Source organism: Varanus komodoensis, unplaced genomic scaffold (genome assembly GCF_004798865.1).
Source record: "Varanus komodoensis strain SLA01 unplaced genomic scaffold, ASM479886v1 scaffold42, whole genome shotgun sequence".
NCBI lineage: Eukaryota > Metazoa > Chordata > Lepidosauria > Squamata > Varanidae > Varanus > Varanus komodoensis.
Genome location: NW_025335972.1, coordinates 5,462,047 through 5,484,036, shown reverse-complemented (window position 1 = coordinate 5,484,036; position 21,990 = coordinate 5,462,047). Strand labels below are relative to the sequence as shown.

Below are 21,990 nucleotides of genomic sequence, written 5' to 3'. Positions count from 1 at the left end.
TTACACATGGAGGGACTGCGAGCCAACCTTGCAGTTGCCATGCTTTGCCAGTTTATGCATGCAACATGTGGGAATCATGCAGGAATGGTTCTTCTTTGCCAGTAAAATATAAATGCACAAACCACAAAGCTCACTGTGACCTCTAGGCTTTTGTCCAAAATCCTAGTTGTCGGCATGCATTTATTTTTTGCACCCTGTCTTTCTACCAAGAAATATGGACCCGAAGGTGGCCTGTAGCCCAGCCTTCCCCAACCTGGTGTCCCAGACTTATCGATTTATGGAAGGTCTTTGGACTGACATATGTCATGGATACACAGGCTTGGGTAACTGTACCAGTTGCAAAGTTTCTATGCCAAGCTAAAAAGGTATGTAAGCAACTTTCATAGAATTGATAAGGGATCTGGGTGGTTTTAATCATGTTTTAATCATTTACAGAAAATAAAGTAGATTCTTGGACTGATCCAGCATGGCTCTTATATTCTTAAAAAGTTAACATGTAATTTTAGTGTTTTTTAAAGTCTAGGTTTCTATTCTCCTTGTGTTGGAACCACAAATGTATTTTTTATTGCAGGGACTGTGGACTATTACATAACTGGATGCTAAACTGGCCCCCCCGCTGTAGTTCAAAGGTGGCTCAGTTACCACATTTTCAGTTAGGCGGTTGACCTAGACCCAAAAAAGAGTTCATAAAGTGCTGTGAAGTGTCAAAGAAAGTCTTAAAGTGCTAAGGTAAGAATGAACAAAATTGGAAAAAAGAAATGCATGTACAGTAGTTTGAGTTTGAGTACAGTATGTACGTTGAGTTTATTTTGTGGCTCGCTGCTTGAGGATGCCCACTTTCAGCTCGCTCTTTGCTGCTGCCACATCCATTTACTATTATCCGCGGCTCCAGGCATCCACTGCGGGGCTTGGAACCAATTCGCATGGATACAGGGTCCTGCAGTTACTGACTAGTTTATGGAAAGACTGTCATACTGAGAACCTCCAGAAGAGGGCTCGAGTGTCAGGAAACGCTTACCAAGCCAGCCTTCTTTCCCTCCTTGTGTCCTCCAGATGTCTTGGTGGGCAACTCTCTCCCTCCTTCCCAGCCTGCAGTACATCTGGAGGACAGGAAAAGATATCGCTTCCCTGGTTGCACCTGCTGCCTCCATTTTCTTCCCTCTGTTGTTTCCCCCTACTGGGTCCTGAATGGCAGTCTCCTGGGGGCAGGGACCTGTACAAGGGTGCCTTGTCAAGTGCCACTATATGCATGACTATAAATGACACAGTTAAAGCAGCCCGGCCCAACCCTGCCAGCTGCTCACGGTCTCTCCGCTGCTTAGCCTATGGGTATGTCTATCATATGCATCACTTTACGTCACTGAAGTTGTCCTGGCTACCCTCCGGGAAATGCGGTTGAATAGGACTGCTGCATCTTTCTCTTCATCTCCCTATCCACCCCGCACTTTCCAGAAGGCTATCAAGCCATTTTAGGCCCACATTGCAAATATATACCATGTGCGATTTTCTGCTCACCAAAACTGGCCTCTGATTTTCTCAAAGAGTTGTCATTGTCAGCTGCCTATGATTTCCTGTGGTAAAAGCTGCTCTGGAAATACTGCTATCTCGCAAATAAAGGAATGCAACTCCTCCAGCAATTAAGATGTGAATGAACCTTCTGCACACACACTGACTAGGATAAAGTGAGAATACTCATCTGAGATTTAAAAAAAAGATAACATGGCAGTTTTGCTCAGCCTATGGTTAGTTGTATATAGTCGCAGAATGATGGCTAACAAGTAGATGCCTTTACAAGATATGAAATAAAAGAGTGTAATATAGACAGCTAGTGCAATTATAACATTACTATGTAGATATGGTTACTCTTTCATTTTCCAGTCTTACTGTAAAATTAGGAAAGGAGAAGATAAACAAAGTCATAGATTGGAGGTGCTTAGCAGACAGGTGCAACCATCCCACCTCATTCACAGAATTTGGTGGAGTGGGGGTGGGGGAGACTGAGTTCAGACTACATGGTAACACACACTCAAGGAGTAAACATGAGTTGTTACTGAAGCATGAGTTCTCATGTTGTCTGAAGCTAGTTGTGTTCATAAGCCATGGTTTGTTAACCACAAGCAATCAATGAATTGTTATTGCCTGAGTTCAGACAGCACGATTGTAAACAATGCTTGAGTTACTCTGTTGTCTGAAACCAGTCAAACTAACAAGCCATGGTTTGTCAACCACAAACAACCCACAGTTCACAACGCAACAACAAACCATGGGTTTACTTCACAGATTGTTTGCAGTTAACAAGTTAGGTCATCTGGCTTAGAAAAACATGGTACATTACATATTACATGTAAACATGATACACATTGCAACAGCAACAGCATCTGGTCTGTGTGTCCAGATGTTGTTATCTTCCATTTGTCACTCCCCCACGATTCTTCCATCTTTTTTCTTACCACAAAAAATGAGTTAAGGAGGGAAAATGAAATAGGTGCATGACGGTTTTGATTAGTATCACTGGGAGCTGTCCATCTGGAAGCACCCTATGAAACCATAGTAAGTTTTTAAAAATGCAAATACAGTGTTGTAAGATTGGGTTTTGGACAGGAAAGGTTGAATGGACAGGGAAGTACTGGGGACTGCCTTAATGGCCTGGGCAAAGTCAGCAAATGTCTCCTTTGTTAGGGATATTACAGGTAAATGGCCCACAGCAGGGAAACACTGAGAGCATTCTGGCAACAGAGCATGCCTTTTTTCCTCCCCATATTCCATGACAGCTCCAGTCAGCTCTTCCAAGTTCAAGGCTGTGGCTTCCTTTAAGGATTTGGTTCCTCTTATAGTTGTTCTTCCCTTTTGCCTTAGGCCTGTTTTCTCCCATGAGTTTTGCCTTCTCATGGTGCATCCTAAGTAGGATTGCCTCAGTTTTCTTAGTTTTTGCTTCTAGGGAAAGCTCTGGCTTGATTTGATCCATGACCCACTTGTTCATCTTTCTGTTAATGCAGGGTATTCACAAAGCTCTCCTCCAGTACCATGTTTCAAATGCATCCATTTTCTTCCAGTCAGCTTTCCTCACTGTCCATACAGCTGTGATTGGGAATACAACAGTATGGGTGATCTTGGTCTTGGCCTCCAGTGAAATGTCCTTACAGTTGATGGTCTTTTCTAGTTCCTTCACTGCTGCCCTTCCAAGTCTCAGCCTTCTTTGAATTTCTTGGCTCCGGACCCTCTCTGAATTGATGACTGTGCTGTGGTATGTGAAATCTTTTGCAAAGTTGATTTCTTCATTATTAAAAGTAAAGTTTGGTAATTCTTCTGTGGACATGATTTTTGTTTTCTTATGCATGTTTAGACAGAAAAATGGCCTACAATTGCCAGCATGCCCCAGCTATGGTGTTGAAGGCCATTTTGTTATCTAAATGTGCATGGGATTATACCCCAAGGGTTTGTCTGTTTTGTATTTCTGGTTTTGATTTTTGAAACTCACAACTAAACAATTATTAAGAAAAGGATTGCAGGCGGATTCCCTGGAACTCTGAACTTGGGCTCCCCATTGAAGTGTTCCAGCTGTTCCTCCACCTACATGCAGTTCAAATATATGTAAACAAATGCAATTAATACAAAGCACCAGTAAGACTTGAGTGACTGCTATCCTAAAGAAACCAAACCTGGCTAAGTGTGGCATCCCTGGAATTTCTTGCACCTAGGAGAAAAGAGATCAGAATCACTGCCTCCCTCCTTTCAGGATCTCTTACTGCAGAGTGCAGAGCCTCAAGCCCATAAGCCAAATCTGGCCCACCATCAAAATCACTAAACAACACTTACATGCACACACACACTCAAATAAATAAGGATGCAGCCCCATCATTTTCCAGACAGTTGTGCCTGCCGGGGTGGAGGGGATGCAGAAGGGGACTGACTACAGGAGAGTTGGAGTCTGACCCTGGTTCCCTGCCGTAACTCTTGTAAGGGCTCCCTAGTTGCTGCAGTGGGGGGAGAATATGCTCACAGAAGGCATCCAGGCAGCCTAGGGCTTTTGGATGTCCATCTTGGCACCTGAGGAGAAGGAAAGTGGAAGTGGGCCAATGCTCAGCAACTCTGAGCATGTGGAAGTTCACTCATTGCACATGTGCACTGTAGCAGTGAGCAGAGCTGACTGTCTGACTTTTGCAAACATGAGGATACGATGCAGCTTTCTTTGCTGGCAGCTGTGCTGAGGTCATGTTGCATGCAGGGTATTTGGATGTGAAGTGGGGCTCAACCCTATGCACTAAAATGGACCACTGGGTTGGTCTCCGATTGAGTAGGGGCCAGTTATTGTTACTGGGTCAGGATCCAAGCTAGTTCAAGTACATGTAAAATGGCTGCTTGCCTCCTCTGCCACCACTTCCAAACCAAAGCACTAAAAGTAGCTGAAAATTAAGCACTAAGCTTAACATCCAGCACCCTGATCCAGGAAGGGAGTAACACTGGCTATATCAGAAACTGTGGGTGCATATCTTCTCCTTCTTTAGGAAGGATTACCTGGACAAGCCTCCTGCTCACAAGAAAAAAAGGCAAGTGCTCAGGGGACCAGCAGTGTGGATATGCAGAAATGTTTGTGTGCAGTGCTGAAAACCTTTGGGAAGACCATGCAATCAGAGGACCATTTCTTAAGACCAGCAGTGATCCAGAACAGGGATAGGAACACTTCAGGCTTGCCGGATCTGTTTTGTTCTGCTTTTTCAGAAACAAAACAAAAGCCCACTAATCAGAACCAGGTGCAAAATACTGGCTCAGGCAGGTGGACATATGCTAGGAATTAAGGAACAAAATGCCTCTGAGCACATGCTCAGAATTTTGTGATCAGTACCAGAATCAAGCTTCCAAGTTCTTCCCCACAAACATCCACCCCTGATTTTTCTGCATCAGCAACGTAAGTTTAGGGAGCAATGAAGCACTGTAGGCAGTGCTATTATTAGACATTCGAGTGTCAGAAACACTTGCTGATCTGTCCCAAATCTCCAAGAGATCCACCACAGATCTCCCCCTGCCTTCTTCCCACCCCTAATCTAAGAGGTGCAGGCCAGCAGAATCCTTCCCAAGAACCCTGGCCCAAACTGTGGGAGTTGCACCTCTCATTCTTAAGATGTGAACACAAGGCAAGCGGTTCTTGTCTGCCCTCTTTACGCCTGTACCGGTTGAGGGCATGGCGCAGCAGGCAGGGCAAAGACATCACCATCCCGGCGAAATAGGTAAAGCTTGCAGTGCCACGGCCACGGCAAGAGGAGGGGCGCTTCTAGAGGAGGCTTTTATTGCACCACCATTGCCCTGCCTCGTTCACGGAATCTGACAACTGCTGTCTAGCAAGCCTCCTCGTTTCTCCTGTTCCCTGTCTTAATTTTCCCTTGTCCTTTTTTCTCACTTACCCATTAAGAAAAGGCTTAGCTTCCTGACGGTTGGCGATAGGATTCCACCATCTGGAAGTTGTCCCTAAGCTATCCCAGGATCCTGCTGTGAATTTTCAGCGGGCTTTTTTTTTTTTTTTTCCTTTTCAAAGAAAGCCTTCTGCATTTTTACTTAGGCAAATGTAAGGAAGAAATGCACCGGCGCTGTTCTAGCCAGTAAGAAGTAAGCTCACTCCTGTCTTCCAAGAGCCCTGGCCAATTAGTGCCAAGGCATTAGAGTGATTGACAAGCAGGAGAAGAGGTGAGGTCCCGCTCCATTTTCCTTCAGGGCCTGCGCCGCTGTGCCAGTGTTAGTCAGGCTGTCGCAACAGTTTTTGGGATGACTTAAAGTCAGCAAATGGCCAATTATTTTGTTAATTATTGCGTTTTACCGGGCCGGGAGGCACCTTTTGGGTAGCAAAAGACAGCAAACTCAGGCAGCAAACTGGATTGGTGCCTCTCTGTTTTCTCTATTTACATGGACTGACCAATGAAGAGATCAGTGCAGCAGCCATTTTGCTCAATTGGCTAGGGCTGCATTTATTTTCTTGGCTGATAGGGAAGACATTGATTTTCCTGGCAGGAGATGAATTGGTCACCACGTGGCATGTATTTCTTCAATTGAAAAACTGCCTGGTGGGCATGCGACAATTATTTGTTTGACTTAAAAACCATTCTAACAAGGCTTTGTTAAAACTAACCGTTATTGAAAGTATTTAATGCATTAAGCACAATCCTGTGCCTGTTTGGAAAGGGAAAAAAAAACTTCCTAGGTCTTCTGGCATTCTCCAGACATTCACAGAAACAGCCAGAAGGGGTCTCCTGGGCCATCTAGTCTGACCCCTGGCTCCAGCAGGCTCTGCTCATGTAATCCTCAACATGTGGTTGTCCAATCTTTCCTTGAACACTTTCACTGATGGGCCCTCAACCACCTCCACTGCAAGCCCATTCCATATCTTGGGGTCCTAACTGTTAGGAAATACTTCCTGACATCCAATCTGAAGCCTGGTTCCTTGAGCTTTGTCCCACTGGAACTTGTTCTGCCCTCCACTGCAGGGAATAAAAGCTCATGGCCCTCCTCCACATGACATCCCCTTGGAGTCTCCTCCAGGCTGAAAAGACCCCGTCCCCTCAATCTCTCCTCTTATGTTATCCCTCCCAACCCAGCTACGGTTCTTGTGACCCTGCACTGAACCCATTCTAACCTAGCTATGTCTCTCCTCCAATGTGGAGCCCAGAACTGGATGCAGTACTCCGATTGTGGCCGCACCAGAGTCTTGGAGAGCGGTATCAACATCTCCCTAGATCTGGAGGCCATACTTCTAGCTATTCATCCAAGGGTGACATTTGCCTTCTTCACTGCCATGTCACACATGCTGGCTGGGGAATGTTGGGAGTTGCTGGGCTTTTTTCCTGTCTAAAGATGCTTAGGGTTGCAGTCCTAGGGTACTAGGCTATATGAATATATCTGAGAACAAAATGGGAGAAGACAAATGCAGAATTGTGTTGGGAAGAACTTCATATAGTAGAATGACCTCTTTTTAGGATTTTGCCAGCTGGCAGTGATTTACATTGCTCTTCCTTAGAACTGGTCTCTTTGTCTTCTCTCCACAAATTTTCTGCAAAGGAGACCTTCTGTAAGCAGGCTCTTGTTAAATGCATTTCCAGTTGGATAAAGATCCAGATTCTTTCTTTTCTAATATAGTTGGGCTCCCCCCAGTCTGGTGGCATAATTTCCCAGTTCCATATAATGGATTGGGATGGGAAGAGTGAATATTATGCACTGCTAAAGATGTGTATTCCAGAACTAGAGAGGAGAAGCAGACAGCCTTTGAAAGATGACGTTTCAAATCAAATCAAAAAGGGTTTCTGTACTGGCAGGGCACTGATGCAGAAACAAGGAGTAATTGTTGCTGTTGACCCCCACCCCCAATCATGAACTGCATTCCTCCTCTGGCACTAAGAAAACCAACCAGTGGTCCAGTGCTGCAACTGAAGAGTACTCAGCTTGCTGCCCAAATATCCTGTCAAAGTGCTGTTTCCTTTTAAAGGGGGAGAGGATTACTTGCACTTTTCCATGTTCCCAAACACCTAAGGGGATTGGGAAGAGGTGGAAAAGTGAGAACACGCTTGGGACAGTGTACTCCTGCCCAATAAAAGGGAAGGTCTTGCTGCAAAAATTCCACCAGCTACTTTTCATAAGCACAGATCACTCATGCTTTTGGCTGACTTGACAGCTTGCCTTTTGACAGCTGTCAAACCAAACCAAAAGAGGAAAGAGCTATTTGGAACCTTTCTGGATCCATGTCCAGGATTGGTGCCTGCTGCATTTTCACATCATGTGCGTTCCTGGAACTCAGTAAGTGTGCAAGTGCACACTTCCAAAAGACCAAAAGAAAAAAAATTAAAGGTCCAGAAATGTGTGCATACCAACCCACCCCATGTGGCTTATTGCCAAGGGGTTGTGGCTTATGCAGACTTGCCCAATGTCAAGCTGGTGGATAGGTTTGTTGCACCTAAGCATCACTCTTCAGATTTCTCCTATGCCAGCCCTACACTGAAACAAGAGAAAGTAAAGGGCAAAACAATTTTTAGACCATCGGATCTAAGAGAGGGGTTCAGGTGAGAGGCCTCAACTGCACCCATAGAAAGCTCCCCAGTTCCACCAGCAATAGGCATGCAAAGGACAGAGGTTGCCCTAGATCTGCAGGAGGGTTCCAGGATTGACACCCACTACATGATTCTGGAGCTACTGTAATTAATTCCCCCTCACTAGGAACGATGGGATGGCATACAAAACAAGGTAAGTCCACTCTTCCAAGGTCCACCCCAGTGTTTCCTTGGCTGGTGCAAGAAAGCAGGATTTTGGATGTGGCAATTTTTCACTTTGTATCCACCCCTCCACCCCACTTGGGATTGCACTTTAAGTGGTCCTGAGGATCTTGATGATAATCAGGCAGGTTGAAACTAAACTTTCTCCCAGCCCTTCATGCCTGCATCTGTGTCTTCCCATCCTGGGTTGTATGTCTTGGTTACGCTAAAGTGGATTGAGAATGGTTCGGCTGTCAAGTGCTACTATTTCTGTGGTGATCCCACGTACTGGGACTATCCTTCCCAGGGAAATAGTTTAACCCATCCATCTCGGCTTTGGGTGGGCTCTAAAGTCCTTTCCTTCCATTCATGTCTTGGAAGCCTTGTGGTGCTGTCTGCTTCCTCTTGTGGAAGGACAGTATCAAAGGAGGGCATGGCTGTGCAGCCGCCACGCCCCTTTCCCCAGCAAGGGCTCAAAGGTTTGCTCCTCCTCGCCTCATTGCAGCCTGCTTGTTTACCTGCTGCTTGCTCTGGCCCAGCCCATGGTAGTGGTGAGAATGCAGCATCAGATGCCCCTGCCTATTTGCTCGAAGACTCTCTGATAGGAAAGAGCAGCTGGGGACAAAGGTGGCAAGAGGGCCCTTTGGGGCCCCCTCAGTGTGCTTCGCCCAAGGGCACTCAGAAACCTGAAGCCAGCCCTGCCCTCTAGGCCTTTTCCTAATACTTTCCCTAATAAGTGGGTAAATCATGCTTCTGCCCCTTAGCCAAGATGGCCTATGGCTGAAGCAACGCCATATTGTCTGGGGTTGAGGCTGGCTTCATTTGTGCCACGTCCCAGCTTTGGCGTCAGTGATTAATCTCAAAACACACAAAATGAGTGCAGAGGAAAGCACCCAGCTCTTAATTTCTAGAGGAGGAGTTAGTTACCAGGACTATCTGGAAACAACAGCCTCTTATCTGGAAGCCCTCCCTCTGATGCGAGGGACTCCCTCTACTTCTTCAGTGGGGAAGAAGAAAATGTTATCTGGATGTGTGTAGGGGGGATTTTAATGTTACTTTATAGCATAAATTATACAGATTATGGTTCCAAGGTTACATGGCAGCAGGGCTGGCCCTTCCATGAGCCCCAATGAGGCAGCAGCTTCTGGAGGGCAGCAGTTTGGACCTTCAGAGCAGTGTCAGTGCATTAGAGTAGTCTGCTCACTGCCACAAAGCTGGCCTGCTGTCCTCAGGTGCAGCAATGGGTGCTCTCCTGGCAGCAGTGCGGGCAGGCCAGCTTCTTCATGTGAAATGGTGGGAGCCATCTCCTCCTTTGCCTCAAATGGCTTGGACCAGTGCTGCACACAGTTGCTGCCCATGCCGAATCTTGGCCCAAACTGTATTCTGACATGGCCGCCACACCCCGGTGGGCACGTGGAGAGCGTGCTTCCTTCTCCACTTAAGAACTACAGAGCTTTGTTTCCACACACTAGGGCCCAGATGTTTCATTTTCCTGCCTTCCATCCTTCTTTTGGCAGCTCCTCGGGGCAAGGGCCGTTTTGCACACCCATAGAGCTATGCAAATAATCTTCTCCCAGGCAGACTCTGAACCCGGGTGCCAGCCCTCTGTCCAGAACTGAATTTCGGGGCCGGCTGGAAAAAATGGAGAGGAGAGAGTGGCTTTGATGAGCGTCGCTCGCTGGCTCCGGCCCTTCCCCAGCAGCAGCGACAGCGCCTCCCGCGTGGCTCTCTGCTCGTTCATCTGGCTCCGGCCCAGCCTCCCCCCCCCACCCCGCTCCGCCTTCCCTTCCCTCGTTTTGTTTTGTGCGGCGACTCTGGGAGCGTGACGGAGGCGCTTAGAAAAGCGCTTATGCAACCGGCTGACCTACTAACACACATTCGCCGGCCGAAGGAACTAGGGCGGCGGCGGCGGCGGCGCTTGGAGAAGGCGCGCGGCACGGCGAAAGCAACGCGAAGGCTCCCCGGATGGCCACGCCGAGAGAGAAGCTTCTTCTTTGAAGAGGTACCCGGGGAGCTCGGGGCACGTCTGAGAAATCGCAAGAGCGGCTGCGATTGCAGCGAGTTGCGGGCGCTTTTTCCCCCTCCCGGGAGGGGGTGGCGGTAGTGGAAGCTGCTGTGCCTATAAAAAAAAAGGCTGGATTGTTTCCTTGCATGCTGGAGACTTCTGTTGCAGGATCTATCGTGTTGCTTGTCTGCGTGTATACATGTGTGCGTGAGCGCTTTGTTTGCGGGAAAGGTATATGGAGTGCCATGAGCATGTGGCTCTGCCCTTTTTGGTGTGGTTTGTGTGGCTAATTGCAAGTGTCCCCAGCAGCATGCACAGCATGTTGGAAGAGCCCGTGGCGACGCACAAGCCGGCTGGGGAAGTTCTCCTGCGCAAGCCCCATCGCTGCTGAAATGAACGATGCCGCGCTACAGCTGGGTGGGTTGCTTGCGCAAGAGAACTCCTGTGGCTGGATTGTGCACACACCCCCTCCCGTACGTACGCTTAACAACACAAACATTCGAGCTCCTCCTCTCCCTTCCAGCTTGACCTACTTTTTTTTTTTTTTTTGGGGTAAAGGGCGTGAGTGGTTGTGTGTGTGTGTGTGTGTGTGTGTGTGCGTGCACGAGGGGGCAAAGCCCAGGAGGTTCGAGAACTCTGGGTGGGATGCAAGAGAAAGCTTTTGACTTTGGCTAGCAGAATTATGTAAAGAACATAAATTAAGAACAACGGGATGGAAGATAAAATGTAGTGCATTGGGTTTATCTTTTCCTTAACAAAACCTCTCTAGTGTAATGAGACACACGGTGTTTAATCTGAGATAGAATCATTCTTCAAGCCCTGAGCTGTCACAGTGCTCCTGAGCATGTGCAGAATCTTTTTCCCTCACAAAGTGCAGCATGATGCCACTTAAGGACGAGAGAGCAGGAAGCACAGCTGGGTTAGGGAGTGTCACTTCCAAGCAGACTTTCAGATGAAGCTGTTCAGCTAACCACAGGCATGTGCATAAAGAAACATGCAATGTGGTGACAGGTTCAGATAGCACTGTTGCTTCTCCTAACTGGCCACCCCCCTGCTCCATGCAGGTGCCTATACCCAGCAAAACAAAACTTGTAGCTCTGTTTTGCAGAGAATGCAGAAATTAGCTTGGCCCACTGGTGGACCACTGGCCACTTTCTGGTACAGCCCCTAATCTCTGCTGGTTGCTAGGATTCTTGCAAAAAATGCTGGATTGGAGGAGCTTGTTCTGATCCAGAAATATACTTGGTATGTCCTTCAAATGAGAGTGGATACCTGGGGGGGGGGGTTAACTGAATACAGATTTGCTATGTATGAATTATTGAGTGCCTGAGTATACTTTTGTTTCATACATTTAAAAGATGGGAGCAGACTCCAGGGATTCTATTTTTTAAAAAGAAAGAAAAAACCACAGAGAGCCAAACTTATTCCACTCCTGCTATTCTGTGTATGCTCTGGGCTAATGTTAATATTCTGCACCAAATTCTGTACAAAAATGTGTGTGTGAGTGTGTATTTCAAAACTGTGGATTGTTTATATATATAAATCAACTAAATTTGCATATATTCATAGAGAGAGAGAGAGACTGTTAATAATGTGGATGGGTACAAAAGCCCCACCCCAATAATTAAAATTTTGCCACGGTTCAGCCCTTGGTCTGGATCAACCATGGTTCCATATACAATATGCAAGCTTTTAAGTTACACAGCACTTTCCATCAGGCTAGGTGGTGAGGTCTATGGGTTCCCTTTCAAAAGAAAGGTGGTGGGGACAAATATGTTTCTGTTTATAGCTGTTCATAGCTGCACTTTAGAACATTATTCCATTTGAAACATTCTCTTAGCAATCCAGTCTGAGGAAGAGTACTGTGTCACTCAGATGCTCATGCACGGCATTTTGGACACTGGTTAGACTGATGCAAAGTGTCAGCCTGAGTATGATCTTGTTTGACTGAGCCAGCAGTCTCCTCATTTTACAACTCAGGAAATTAGCTCTTATTCATAAAATCCTCATCCCATGCAAAAATTAGAATACTGCCTGCAGACCCACAAATGCAACTGAACCAAAATGTTGTGGATGCAAATACCACATACGAAATATTCCCATCATGCCACCTAGATCTATACTCACCATCATGAATCTGGCATAGCACTTTACACATAAAGCAAACTTTGCAGAGATACAACATTCCATAATTTAACTTGATTGTAAAGTTGCTTATTTTGTCACAATAATATGCTGCCCTTCTTCCAGTAGCACTGCACACAGTGGTGCCCCCACCCCACTACCAACTTGAGCCTCACAACAATCCTTTGAGGTAGGCTAAGAGAGAATGACTGACATGAGATCAACTTTGTGGTTGTGCAAGAGTTGAACTTAAATCTTACCAGTCCATGTCCAACACTTGTGTTTTTACTCTACACTGCTTAAAGGCTACCTAATCCAGGTTGAGTGATCTCTTGGTCATCTGCCCTGGATGGAGCAGGGTGCTGGCTAGGCGGGGCTGCCGAGAAGTATTCAGAGTTGTGACATGGAGCCTGTGATTCCCTGGGCGGAGGCACAGCGCTGAACAAGCAGCAGCAGGTGTGTGTGTGCCATTCATCGCCAATTCACAGCTTTCTTTCTCTAGCTCGGGATGCTAGACACAGGAATCAGACCACGTTTCGACTGACAAGCCTCCAGATTTACCCATCTCCCATTGCTCCACCCCTTCCCATCCCAGAATACATGCATCTTTGAACAGAATCTGGGTTTACTTCTGCCCCTCGATGCTCTTAACTACTGCTTGCTCTTTCCTTCTCCGCAGAAAAGAGGATCAAGGCATTCTTGGCCCCATTCTCCTCCTGCCATTCCTGGCCAGGCCATACTGTGCTGCCCACAGTGCACTAAGTGCCAAGGTATCAGCTGACCTGCAGAGACAAAAATGATTACAGGCATCCAGAGTCTTTTCAACAAAGCATCTAATCCCAATCATGGCCAAGAGCTTCCTTGGAGGTCTTGAGATCAGCATGTTCCTTAGCAATGAAAATACTGGGCAAAGTGTGTGTGTGTGTGTGTGTTTACAGAAGGGCTTGCTTGCTGCCACATACAGAGCCCCGCCCCAGGGTTGAGCAATCTTTGCTTTAGAAGGCTTTTCTACCCACTTGAGAACATTCAGCAGGCCAGGCACTCGCATACACAAAAGCGAGGGGGGAGCCGGAGGCATCCAATAGGAGGTCACAGTAGCAAAGACAGTTGTGAAATTTGAGCATTGGGAGGCCAGTCGACAATAGAGCACAACTTGGTTTATTCATGGGGTGCTCAGCTTTCCCAGTTGTCTTTTCCTCTCCCCTGTTTCTGTGCCTTTGACAGCAGTTTGAGCTCCAAATACCTTTCTCCATGTGAGCAAAACTTCACCTGCTGGTTTTTGCAGAGCAAACTGTTGTCAGAAGGAGAGAAGCAGGGCAGGCTGCATTTCCCCCCGGTCAATTAACAACTGTACCTACTCCCATACTTTTAACAACAGCAGCTTGACTGCAACAGAGAAAATAAGCAAAGGAAGCTTTTTACAGCATTTTATCTCCCTCCCAGGAAAAGTTTCTCCAGTTTAATCTCTGTATGTCAGCTTGCTGTTTAATGGAGATAAACTGAACAGGTAAAAAAAAAGGGCAACCCAGTACTTTGCCACACTGCCTATTGTGTGTGTAATCAAAGTAGTACTATATTCTTAGGATTTCTTCTCTTCATATGTGCTTGAATAGGGAACAACATGGAATATCAGATTCAACTTGGAGGAGTTCTTCTGCCACGTGCAGAATTGAGCGATTTAATATGGCTCAAATTGAGAGAGGCTGGTTTTTTCAAATCCTCTGTTACACATGTTTTGTCCTGTGAGAAGAGCTCTTTGGCTCCGGTCTTTTTTGGAAAGCTGGTGAGAAGGTAGATGCAAGATGATGCAATTTGACACCGAGTGTGAAATCTACTCCACGTATAGCTTAGTGGTTGCTAGGCGAGGCCAGGCCTGGAGGCCCATGCCTGGATAGTGACTACCTTCATTTGCCGAGTGTGAATACTGAGGGAACAAACTCTTGTAATGTGCTTTTCCCCCCAGAGGTTTCATTTTCGAGAACCTCAAAGTATGCCATGCCCTGTACAGCTCTAACAGTACTACTTATGAGATTTGTATCTCAGTCTTCCTGCAAGGGCTCCAGCTGAAGTTTACAGGATAGGTGGACTCCTCACACGCTGAGATACTGATTTTCTCAAGTCCATGTAGTGGTTCAGTGGCAGCCTCAACCCAGATTTTCTCAATCCATGCCTAATTTTGATAGATGTTAGTTCTGCCTGAAAATAAAGGTAAGCCTGGCCTGTGACCGCCAGCTAAGAGCTCAGTTGCCAAGCAGCTGCTTAACTTCTGCAGGTAGGCTGGCTAAACCCGGGAGCTCTCCACTGCTTGCTAAAGGTGGGCCCCCTCCTTTGGCATCTTGACATTTTCATTGTTTGCTCTTGGCTATTCCAGAGGAATCCTGTTGCTTTTTTCTGGCCCATAGTATAGTTTGAGATCCTGGGCTGTATTACATAGATAAGGTAGAACTTCGTCCCCTTCCCCACACCAAAATATTGTAGGACTGCCACATTTTTCCTGAAAAAAGCGGCTTGCCAGCCAGAAATTCAACTGGTGCATTTTCCCCCATGGCATTTCTGCTTGCCATGTTGCATGTTAAAAAGCTCTGTCGAGGGAAATGGCAACCCTATGCAGGGTGTATAGAGACTTGCTTATGTGGAATATTGTCTAGTGATGAGGAAAGGAAAGCAAGACGACAAATTATGGTGGCTCAGCTCCAGCCCGGAGAGGAACAGAACATTCTTGCTTGGAAAGAGACGCTGTCATGTAATAATATTACATCATTAACCAGTTGTGTGGGAAGCCCTACAGAGAGGAAGCATAAAGAAGGGGATTGCAGCTTGGAAGGTGCAAGTCATGGGGTTAAGGGGAAGAGCAAACCAGATCATCCACCCAGTAGGAAGACCTGTGAAAGCAGCCTTCTCACTAGCAGCCTGAGGTTGGCTTACTAAGGGAATTCCCACATTGACTAGGACCTGTTGAAATCCAAGCCAGAGGACGAAATAGGAAATATTTATACTTGCACACACACACCTTTCCCTGGCATGCTTGTCTTGTTTTACAGTGATGAAGTGGTGGTGGACATTTAATCTGCTTCCTTTCTGTATGCTGGGCTGCTCTTACAAGTGTGAAAGCTGTGGTGGGAAGTGCTTGTCAAGTTGTTGAACCTGACTGTAGCTGTTAGAGCTGATTTTTTGGAGATATTTGAAGAAATCTCTGATTTCTTATGTTCTCCAGTGTATACAATCCCCCTACTCATGTGTGCATGTATACGCCAACACGTAACTCTTCATACATCTGATGTAGTGGACTTGAATGCATGTAAACTCTTTTCTGCAGTGAATAAGACTTTGAAGTGTCAGAGGATTCTCTTTTTCATGCGCGCGCGCTCTCTCTCTCCCTCCCTCCCTCCCTCCCTCCCTCCCTCCCTCCCTCCCTCCCTCTCCCTCTCCCTCTCCCTCTCCCTCTCCCATAGACTAACAAGGCTAGGGTTGTGCCCTCGCCTGCTTTCATAAGCATGGTGCATGTTCTTGGCCCAATCAAGTAAGCCCAGGTAGCCCTGTCTTCAGACCTCTGGAGGGGGCTGCCAGTTGTCCAGCAATGAAAGTATCCATTCCAGTTAGGCTTCATTCTGTGCCTTTCAGAGGAATGTTTCCGTAGGCAGAACCCATCCCTTTTGCAGCTCTTTGTGGCACAGACCTAAACATTGCCACCGTATCAGTTGCTGTAGATCAAGCCTCTGCCAAAGGGGCAGCCACAGGACAGCATCAAAAGCCAGCCACCCTACCTTTGCCAAGAACCAGGACAGAGAGCCGGCCCTTCCTGTGCCCTTACATGCTTCTCCACATAGCACCTGTTGCTCAGTGAGGCTTTGTCTCTTCTTCTGCAAATATGGCAACCCTAACCCCCATTTTGTAGGTATTCCTCATGTTTCTCTTAGTCTACTGAATTTTGTAACACTAAGTTGCGGGGGGGATGCCAAATGGTGTGTAAGGATTCACACATTTGGGCATGCAGGTGTGTAGCTTTCTTTGATCTACACCTCCTCTGTCCTTCAGCTTATAAGAGGGAGAAAACCCTAACCCGATTTCGTGATTTGCAGTGTTATCACACACCATTTCTCCCTGAGCTAAACAACCTCAGACCAGTCAGTCAATCTTTGTCAGAGAGACTCTCCAGCCAGAGCTCAGCTTCTACAATGAGAAGTGCTGTGGCTCAGCTCCTATCTGAAATAGCACCTATCTTATAGCCTTAGCTTGGAGGACATTTCCTCCTAGCCGCAAGTGTGCAAAAGATGGCTGGGATTCATTACTTGTGAATGAAAAGCACCCTACTTATGTGCAGATGCATTCTTACTTTCCTTTTATCTGCCTGGCATTGTGTAACCATACAAATGTATTCCTTTTTCGTCTGTACAGAGTAATATATGTATAGAGGCAGAGGCAATTCTAAACCAAGAGCTTAGATCAGAATTTAGATCGGTCTTTGGCTATGACCTCCTTTGCAGGCTGTCAGCCCCACTGCCCCAGGGAGGTGACGCAAATCGGGAAGTAGGTCATGTTGCTATTCGTGCCCAAGCTTGTAGCATCCTGGTTGCATACACCCAACCTGCCCAGCCTGCTGGCCACTCCACGTGCCACCTGAGGCACAAGGCCGGGGCCTGCAGGCAGAGCAGGGTGTGGGATTGGGGTTGATTAGCTGGAAAAGTTATTTTCTTGGCCTGATGCAGAATGAGAAATAATGTGGGGGCAGGGAGAGGGCTAGCTAGAGGTTACTGTCCCTTTCCTTTGTGACCTAGACAGTGAATTTGAGGTGATTTTTTCGGCTGCTATGTGTGATTCTTGTGGTCAACATTAACCCAGTCTTCCCCAACTTGTGGCCCTCCAGATGTGTTGCTCTGCAACTCCCATGAATCTGCTGCCTCAGGACTTACGGGAGTTATAGCCCAAAACATCTGGAGGGCCCAGGCTGGGGAGGGCTGTGCTAGCCAATCACAATCTAGTGAAATGCCCCTTGAGATTGTAGAACTGGTATTCTTGGGGGCCAATTTTTCTCCAGTGCAACATCAGAGTCTCTCACGTCCCCAGTATACACTAGACAGATTCGCTCCCAGCTATTGGCAAAAGGCTCAGACATGGCCACATAGCAACCCATCCTGACCTTTGCTCTCCAGAGGATTGTTTTTGATAGCTCTCCTTCTATGCCTAGCTGGGGACATTTGTATGGGGGCAGGAGGAGTTGATGGCTGAGTGCAAAATTAAGTTTCCTATGGGGCAATTCAGTGATTTTAGAACTTTGGGCTGTGTGCTTGTCTGTGATATTGAAGAAGCAGAACTGCATGGGATGGAATAGAGTGTTACAGAGATATGCAATTTAAAGAAAAAAGTTTTGGTCCTGAATTCCTGTTAATATTTTCTCCTTGTGCTTTGGTGAGTACATCGTAGTTTCTTCCAGTTCCTAAAACAAACAGAGCTTTAAAAAAATGCAGTATGTTTACGTTTGCTCTGAGCTTTGCTAGGCATGGCATTCTCATTGCTTTCTCTGTCAACATTATCTGCGTAGGGAACAATCACAGGTAAAGCAGCCCAGAGAGCAGCCGGAAAAGCAGGCCGCATGCTCTGCCTCCCCTCTGCCCACAGGGGCTGTGAGCTGTGGGCTAAGGCCCAGCAGGAACTCGCGACAGAGGAGAGTCAGAATATGGACGGTGGCTTCTCCTGCAGCTCCACATAACGCCTCGCCTGCCTCCTATTGTTTCTCTGTGCAGAAACCGTTTATAGGCCAGTAGGTTGCTGGCGTTGTGCCTGCGCTCTCTTTTTCTGGAGCTGTTGTGCAATCCGTAATCATCAGGCCTGTTTTGACTGCCTAGCTTGATAAATATTCAGTGTTTACTGACCTATATTCCTGCTGCTTGTGCCTGATGCACGTAGATCACATGCAAGGAAAAGGAAGGGGGAGCGCCAGCATGATGGGTGAGCATGCCGCTCCGCACACATGGCCCTGCTTTTCTTGGGAGGGGAGCTTCAGCATTCCTGTGTATGTGTCACGGTGGTGAGGAAGGAGTGGTTGTGTTGGCTTTCCTGGTGTCGGCTACCTTGCTTGCTGCCCCGGTTCCCCAGTAGCCGACATGCCTCTCTTGGATCTGTAACTTCCGAGGGCAAGATTCCCAGCCTGCCCTCGTCTGCTGAATCCCCCACTCCCCCCCACCAGGGTAAGAAGGAGTGGGATTAGCCGTCTACCCGAAAGCAGCAAGAAAAGGTGAGGGAGCCGGTGTCATGGCCTGGCTTGAGACCTGCCGGCAGGGCTGAGTGTGCCACTTTGTGAGAGGAAGGGGGAGTGGATCGTGTGCTTCAGAGCCTGTGAGAGAGGCATTGTTCCTGTGCACAGAAGTGGATGAGGTGAGATGTGGGCTTGAACACGGTGTGAGAGGGAGAACGGTGCGGTGGGGCTGGGATCCAGGGTGTCTGGCGGCATGCTGCAAGGCTGCCTCTGAGCCACGCAAACTTTCAAGGAGCTGCTTTTCCTTTGCCTGCTGTGTGCTGTCTGTCTGTTGACATTCAGAAGAGATAACATGCAGTCCATATGACATAAAACAGGGCTGTGTTGCCAGTGCTGGGATCATTTGTGTGCAGTAGGTATGCGTGGTACATGCTGTGTGCACACACGCTTGTGCACACTTGGGCACTTGTGTGTGTGTGTGTGTGTGGGTGGCCTGGCAGGCAGAACGTCTGTGTACGTCATCCTGTGCTTGTTTTTGAGGGGGTGACCCCACCCACTGTGTGCAAGCACACTTCTCCTTCTGGAGGGAACTGGAATGTGGGGTGTGGCGCATGTATGCTGGGCCGCAGCAGCGCTGTCTGAACCTGCTAGATTATGTAAACGGAGCCTGAGGTGTGTGACAGCACTGGGCAGAGATGTAACACCCTCCCTTTGTGTCCTTCCTCCTCCTCAGGCGTTTCTGCTGCCTTCTGGGCCTGACACAGTGGTTGCCATTGACACCCTTCACTTCCCACTGTGCCTGCCCTCCACTAACATCTCTACTCTCACTGCCTGCTGGAGTATCACTGAGAAGCCCCACCGGATTCCAGGGAATCAAAGGGCACCCTCCAGCGCCTGAAAAGGAGCCTGCGGAACCCTGAATCAAACGCGGTCTGGCTGAAGGAATCTGAGGGAAGCCCAGCTCCGGTGGATGCCCTAGAAGATGGTCCCCTTGCTTTGGACAGTAGCTTTCACTCTGTTGGGAGCTCAGGGCCCACGTGACTGCTGCACCTGGAGGACAGCTCAAAGCCGTATTGGAAGCCGCTGCCCTGGCAATACAGCTTGATCACAGCCTTGGGTGCAAAGCTAGCAGGAAGCCTCCATTCCAGCGGCAGCTGTTGGGGGTTAAACTTTCTGGCAGCAGAACTGCAAAGCGGGTCTGGACACTGGTGTGGAGGAGACGTCGTCGTTCCGGCTGTCAGCCTTCCCGTCCCTCTCCACATGATGGAGGGTCTCAGCTCACCTACGCTGTGTGTGGCAGGAAACTTCCCTGGATTCCACCACGACGGCATGATTCAGCGAGCCCGGACACTGAAGAGCAAGCCCAGTGCCAACTGCAGGCGAAAGCGAGAGTTTATCTCCGATGAGAAGAAAGATGCCAGCTACTGGGAGAAGCGCCGGAAGAACAACGAGGCTGCCAAGCGCTCCCGGGAGAAGCGGCGCTTCAACGACCTGGTGCTGGAGAACAGAGTGTTGGCACTCAATGAGGAGAACGTGCGGCTCAAGACGGAGCTGCTCCAGCTCAAGCTGCGCTTTGGCCTCATCAGCACGGCGGCCTTCATGGAGAAGAGCCAGCAGCTGAGCACAGCTGGCGCAGGCGCCACAGCACACCTGTGTGCAGGTGGCAGCCGGGACGTGTACTCTGGGCCCCTGTCCCGGGCCCCTCATTCGGAGGACTCCTCTGAAACGGAGCAGTCCAGCCGGGACAGCGGCAGCGTCTTGGCAGCCAAGTATTCACCCCGGGGCTCCCTCTCGGACATGTCGGACGGCTCGTCTCGGGATAGCCCGGTGCCACAAACCCTGGGTGAAGCCCAGGCTGTCAGCCGAGCCTACGGGGATGCGCCCTTGCAGCCGCAGCCGCAGCAGCCTACGCCCAAGGGCCCTGTCACGCGCGGGGTCATCCTCTTCAGTGCCAATGGCTTCACTGCAGTGGCCCCCCTGCAGCCCTTGATTCCTGAGCATGAACAGCAGGCTGAAGGCTGCACCCCCCCATCCCCCAAGAGCCCCTGTCCAGAGCGCAGTTCCCACTGCCAGCAGGAGGGGCTGCAAACGCACCCCGACTGCTGCTCCACGGTCCAGACCTACGGTGTGCCCACCAGTTACTTAGAGGGGGAGCACCTCAGGAAAGCCCAGGGGCCCAGGTCCCCCTTTGAGGGCTACACCAGCGAGGAGAGCAGCGAGGAGGCCAGTTGGGGCTGCTCACCCGCCTCCTTCCCGGTGCCGCTGGATGCCCACCCAGATGTCAAGACCGCCGCTCTGCCTCACAAGCTTCGGCTCAAGTGCAGAGCGCACAGCAGCGGTGTGCAAGAGCTCTTCCCTGGTCCCAGCACTCTCCCGGCCGGCTGCTGTCAGGAGGCCCCTGCTGCACCAGACTGGGACAGCGACCGGCATGAGGAGGTGTCCGCCCTGGTGCGGCAAGCATTGCTCCTCAACGAGCCGCCCTCCTCTGGCAGCACCATGGAGAGGCTTTTGTGTCGCAGCTCCGGACTCCACTCGGACCACGTGGTCCCCAAGGACCCTGCCAGCCGGTGGGAGGATGGCTGCCATGACGATGGCCCCAGGCCCACTTGAAGGGGACGCAGGTGTGTGCAAAGATCCGGATTGTTTGTTTCTGTTTTTCAAAAACTGACCTGGGGTTTTGGATAGGAAGGAAATTCCACATGACCGGATGATCTGTGGATCTGGGGAGAGGAGAGGAGAGGAAAGGGCCTGGACAGACCCCAGGGCTGCTGGCTTTGGAATCAAGAGAAGTCGTGATCGTGAGACACAAAGGCATCCCACAAGAGCTGGCCCTGAGAAGGGTCCCGTGCAAGGACCAGCTCTGGAACTACAGAGATCAGGAGGGTGGTGGGACCCCTGCTGTGTTAGTCCCTGGGATTCCGTCTGTAGAGGTGATCTGTCTCACTAGGCTTGGCTGGCTGGCTGCTCAAGGGGCTGCCAAAGGTGCTGTTCCTTGAAGCAGGTTTTGGGATCATGTTCAACAGAGAACACTGAAAAGTTGGCATCCAAACCACCCTTCCCTGGTGCTGAGGCTCCTGAGTATTACTACTGGGGCAGTTGGAAGATTGCCAGTGACTGCATTGTTTTCCCTGTCAGGAGCTTCTTGGTTGAATAGAGATATTTGTGTTTTTAAATACTAAAATAAATGTACAGAAAATCTCAAGAAACTCTTAGAAGCTTTGGAGTGTTGCTTTGGAGTGGGGAAAGGCTGCACCAAGAGCTGGAAGAGGTGGCCATCCTCTTGCACGGCGTTGTGATGTCACAGAGGAAGGGTACCTGTGCACTTCCAGTCTTTAATATATTTACATTGTGCCTTTCCATCCGACAGATCCACAAGGAAGTTAAAAGCATACATTTTATACAAAAATACAACACTGAAGGAGTAAAACTTAATGCCCTTT

General features: G+C 48.7%; 1 protein-coding gene across 3 annotated transcripts; it reads left to right on the top strand.

Annotated features, from left to right (window-relative positions):
- Nucleotides 1-10,045: 10,045 nt before the first annotated feature.
- Nucleotides 10,046-21,755, top strand: LOC123030115 (nuclear factor interleukin-3-regulated protein-like). 3 transcript variants are annotated; one of them, XM_044443733.1, is made up of 2 exons: nt 10,046-10,230; nt 19,284-21,755. In XM_044443733.1, the coding sequence occupies exon 2, from the start codon at nt 19,811-19,813 to the stop codon at nt 21,158-21,160; it is 1,350 nt and encodes a 449-aa protein (XP_044299668.1). In that variant the 5' UTR covers nt 10,046-10,230; nt 19,284-19,810; the 3' UTR covers nt 21,161-21,755. The 3 variants fall into 3 exon arrangements, with proteins under 3 accessions (XP_044299668.1, XP_044299670.1, XP_044299669.1); XM_044443735.1 differs by lacking the exon at nt 10,046-10,230 and adding an exon at nt 18,284-18,303; XM_044443734.1 differs by lacking the exon at nt 10,046-10,230 and adding an exon at nt 18,343-18,729.
- Nucleotides 21,756-21,990: the final 235 nt, after the last annotated feature.

Excerpts from the sequence above, each read along its gene's own strand:
- LOC123030115 (XM_044443733.1), top strand. The coding sequence starts at position 19,811 with ATGATGGAGGGTCTCAGCTCACCTACGCTGTGTGTGGCAGGAAACTTC.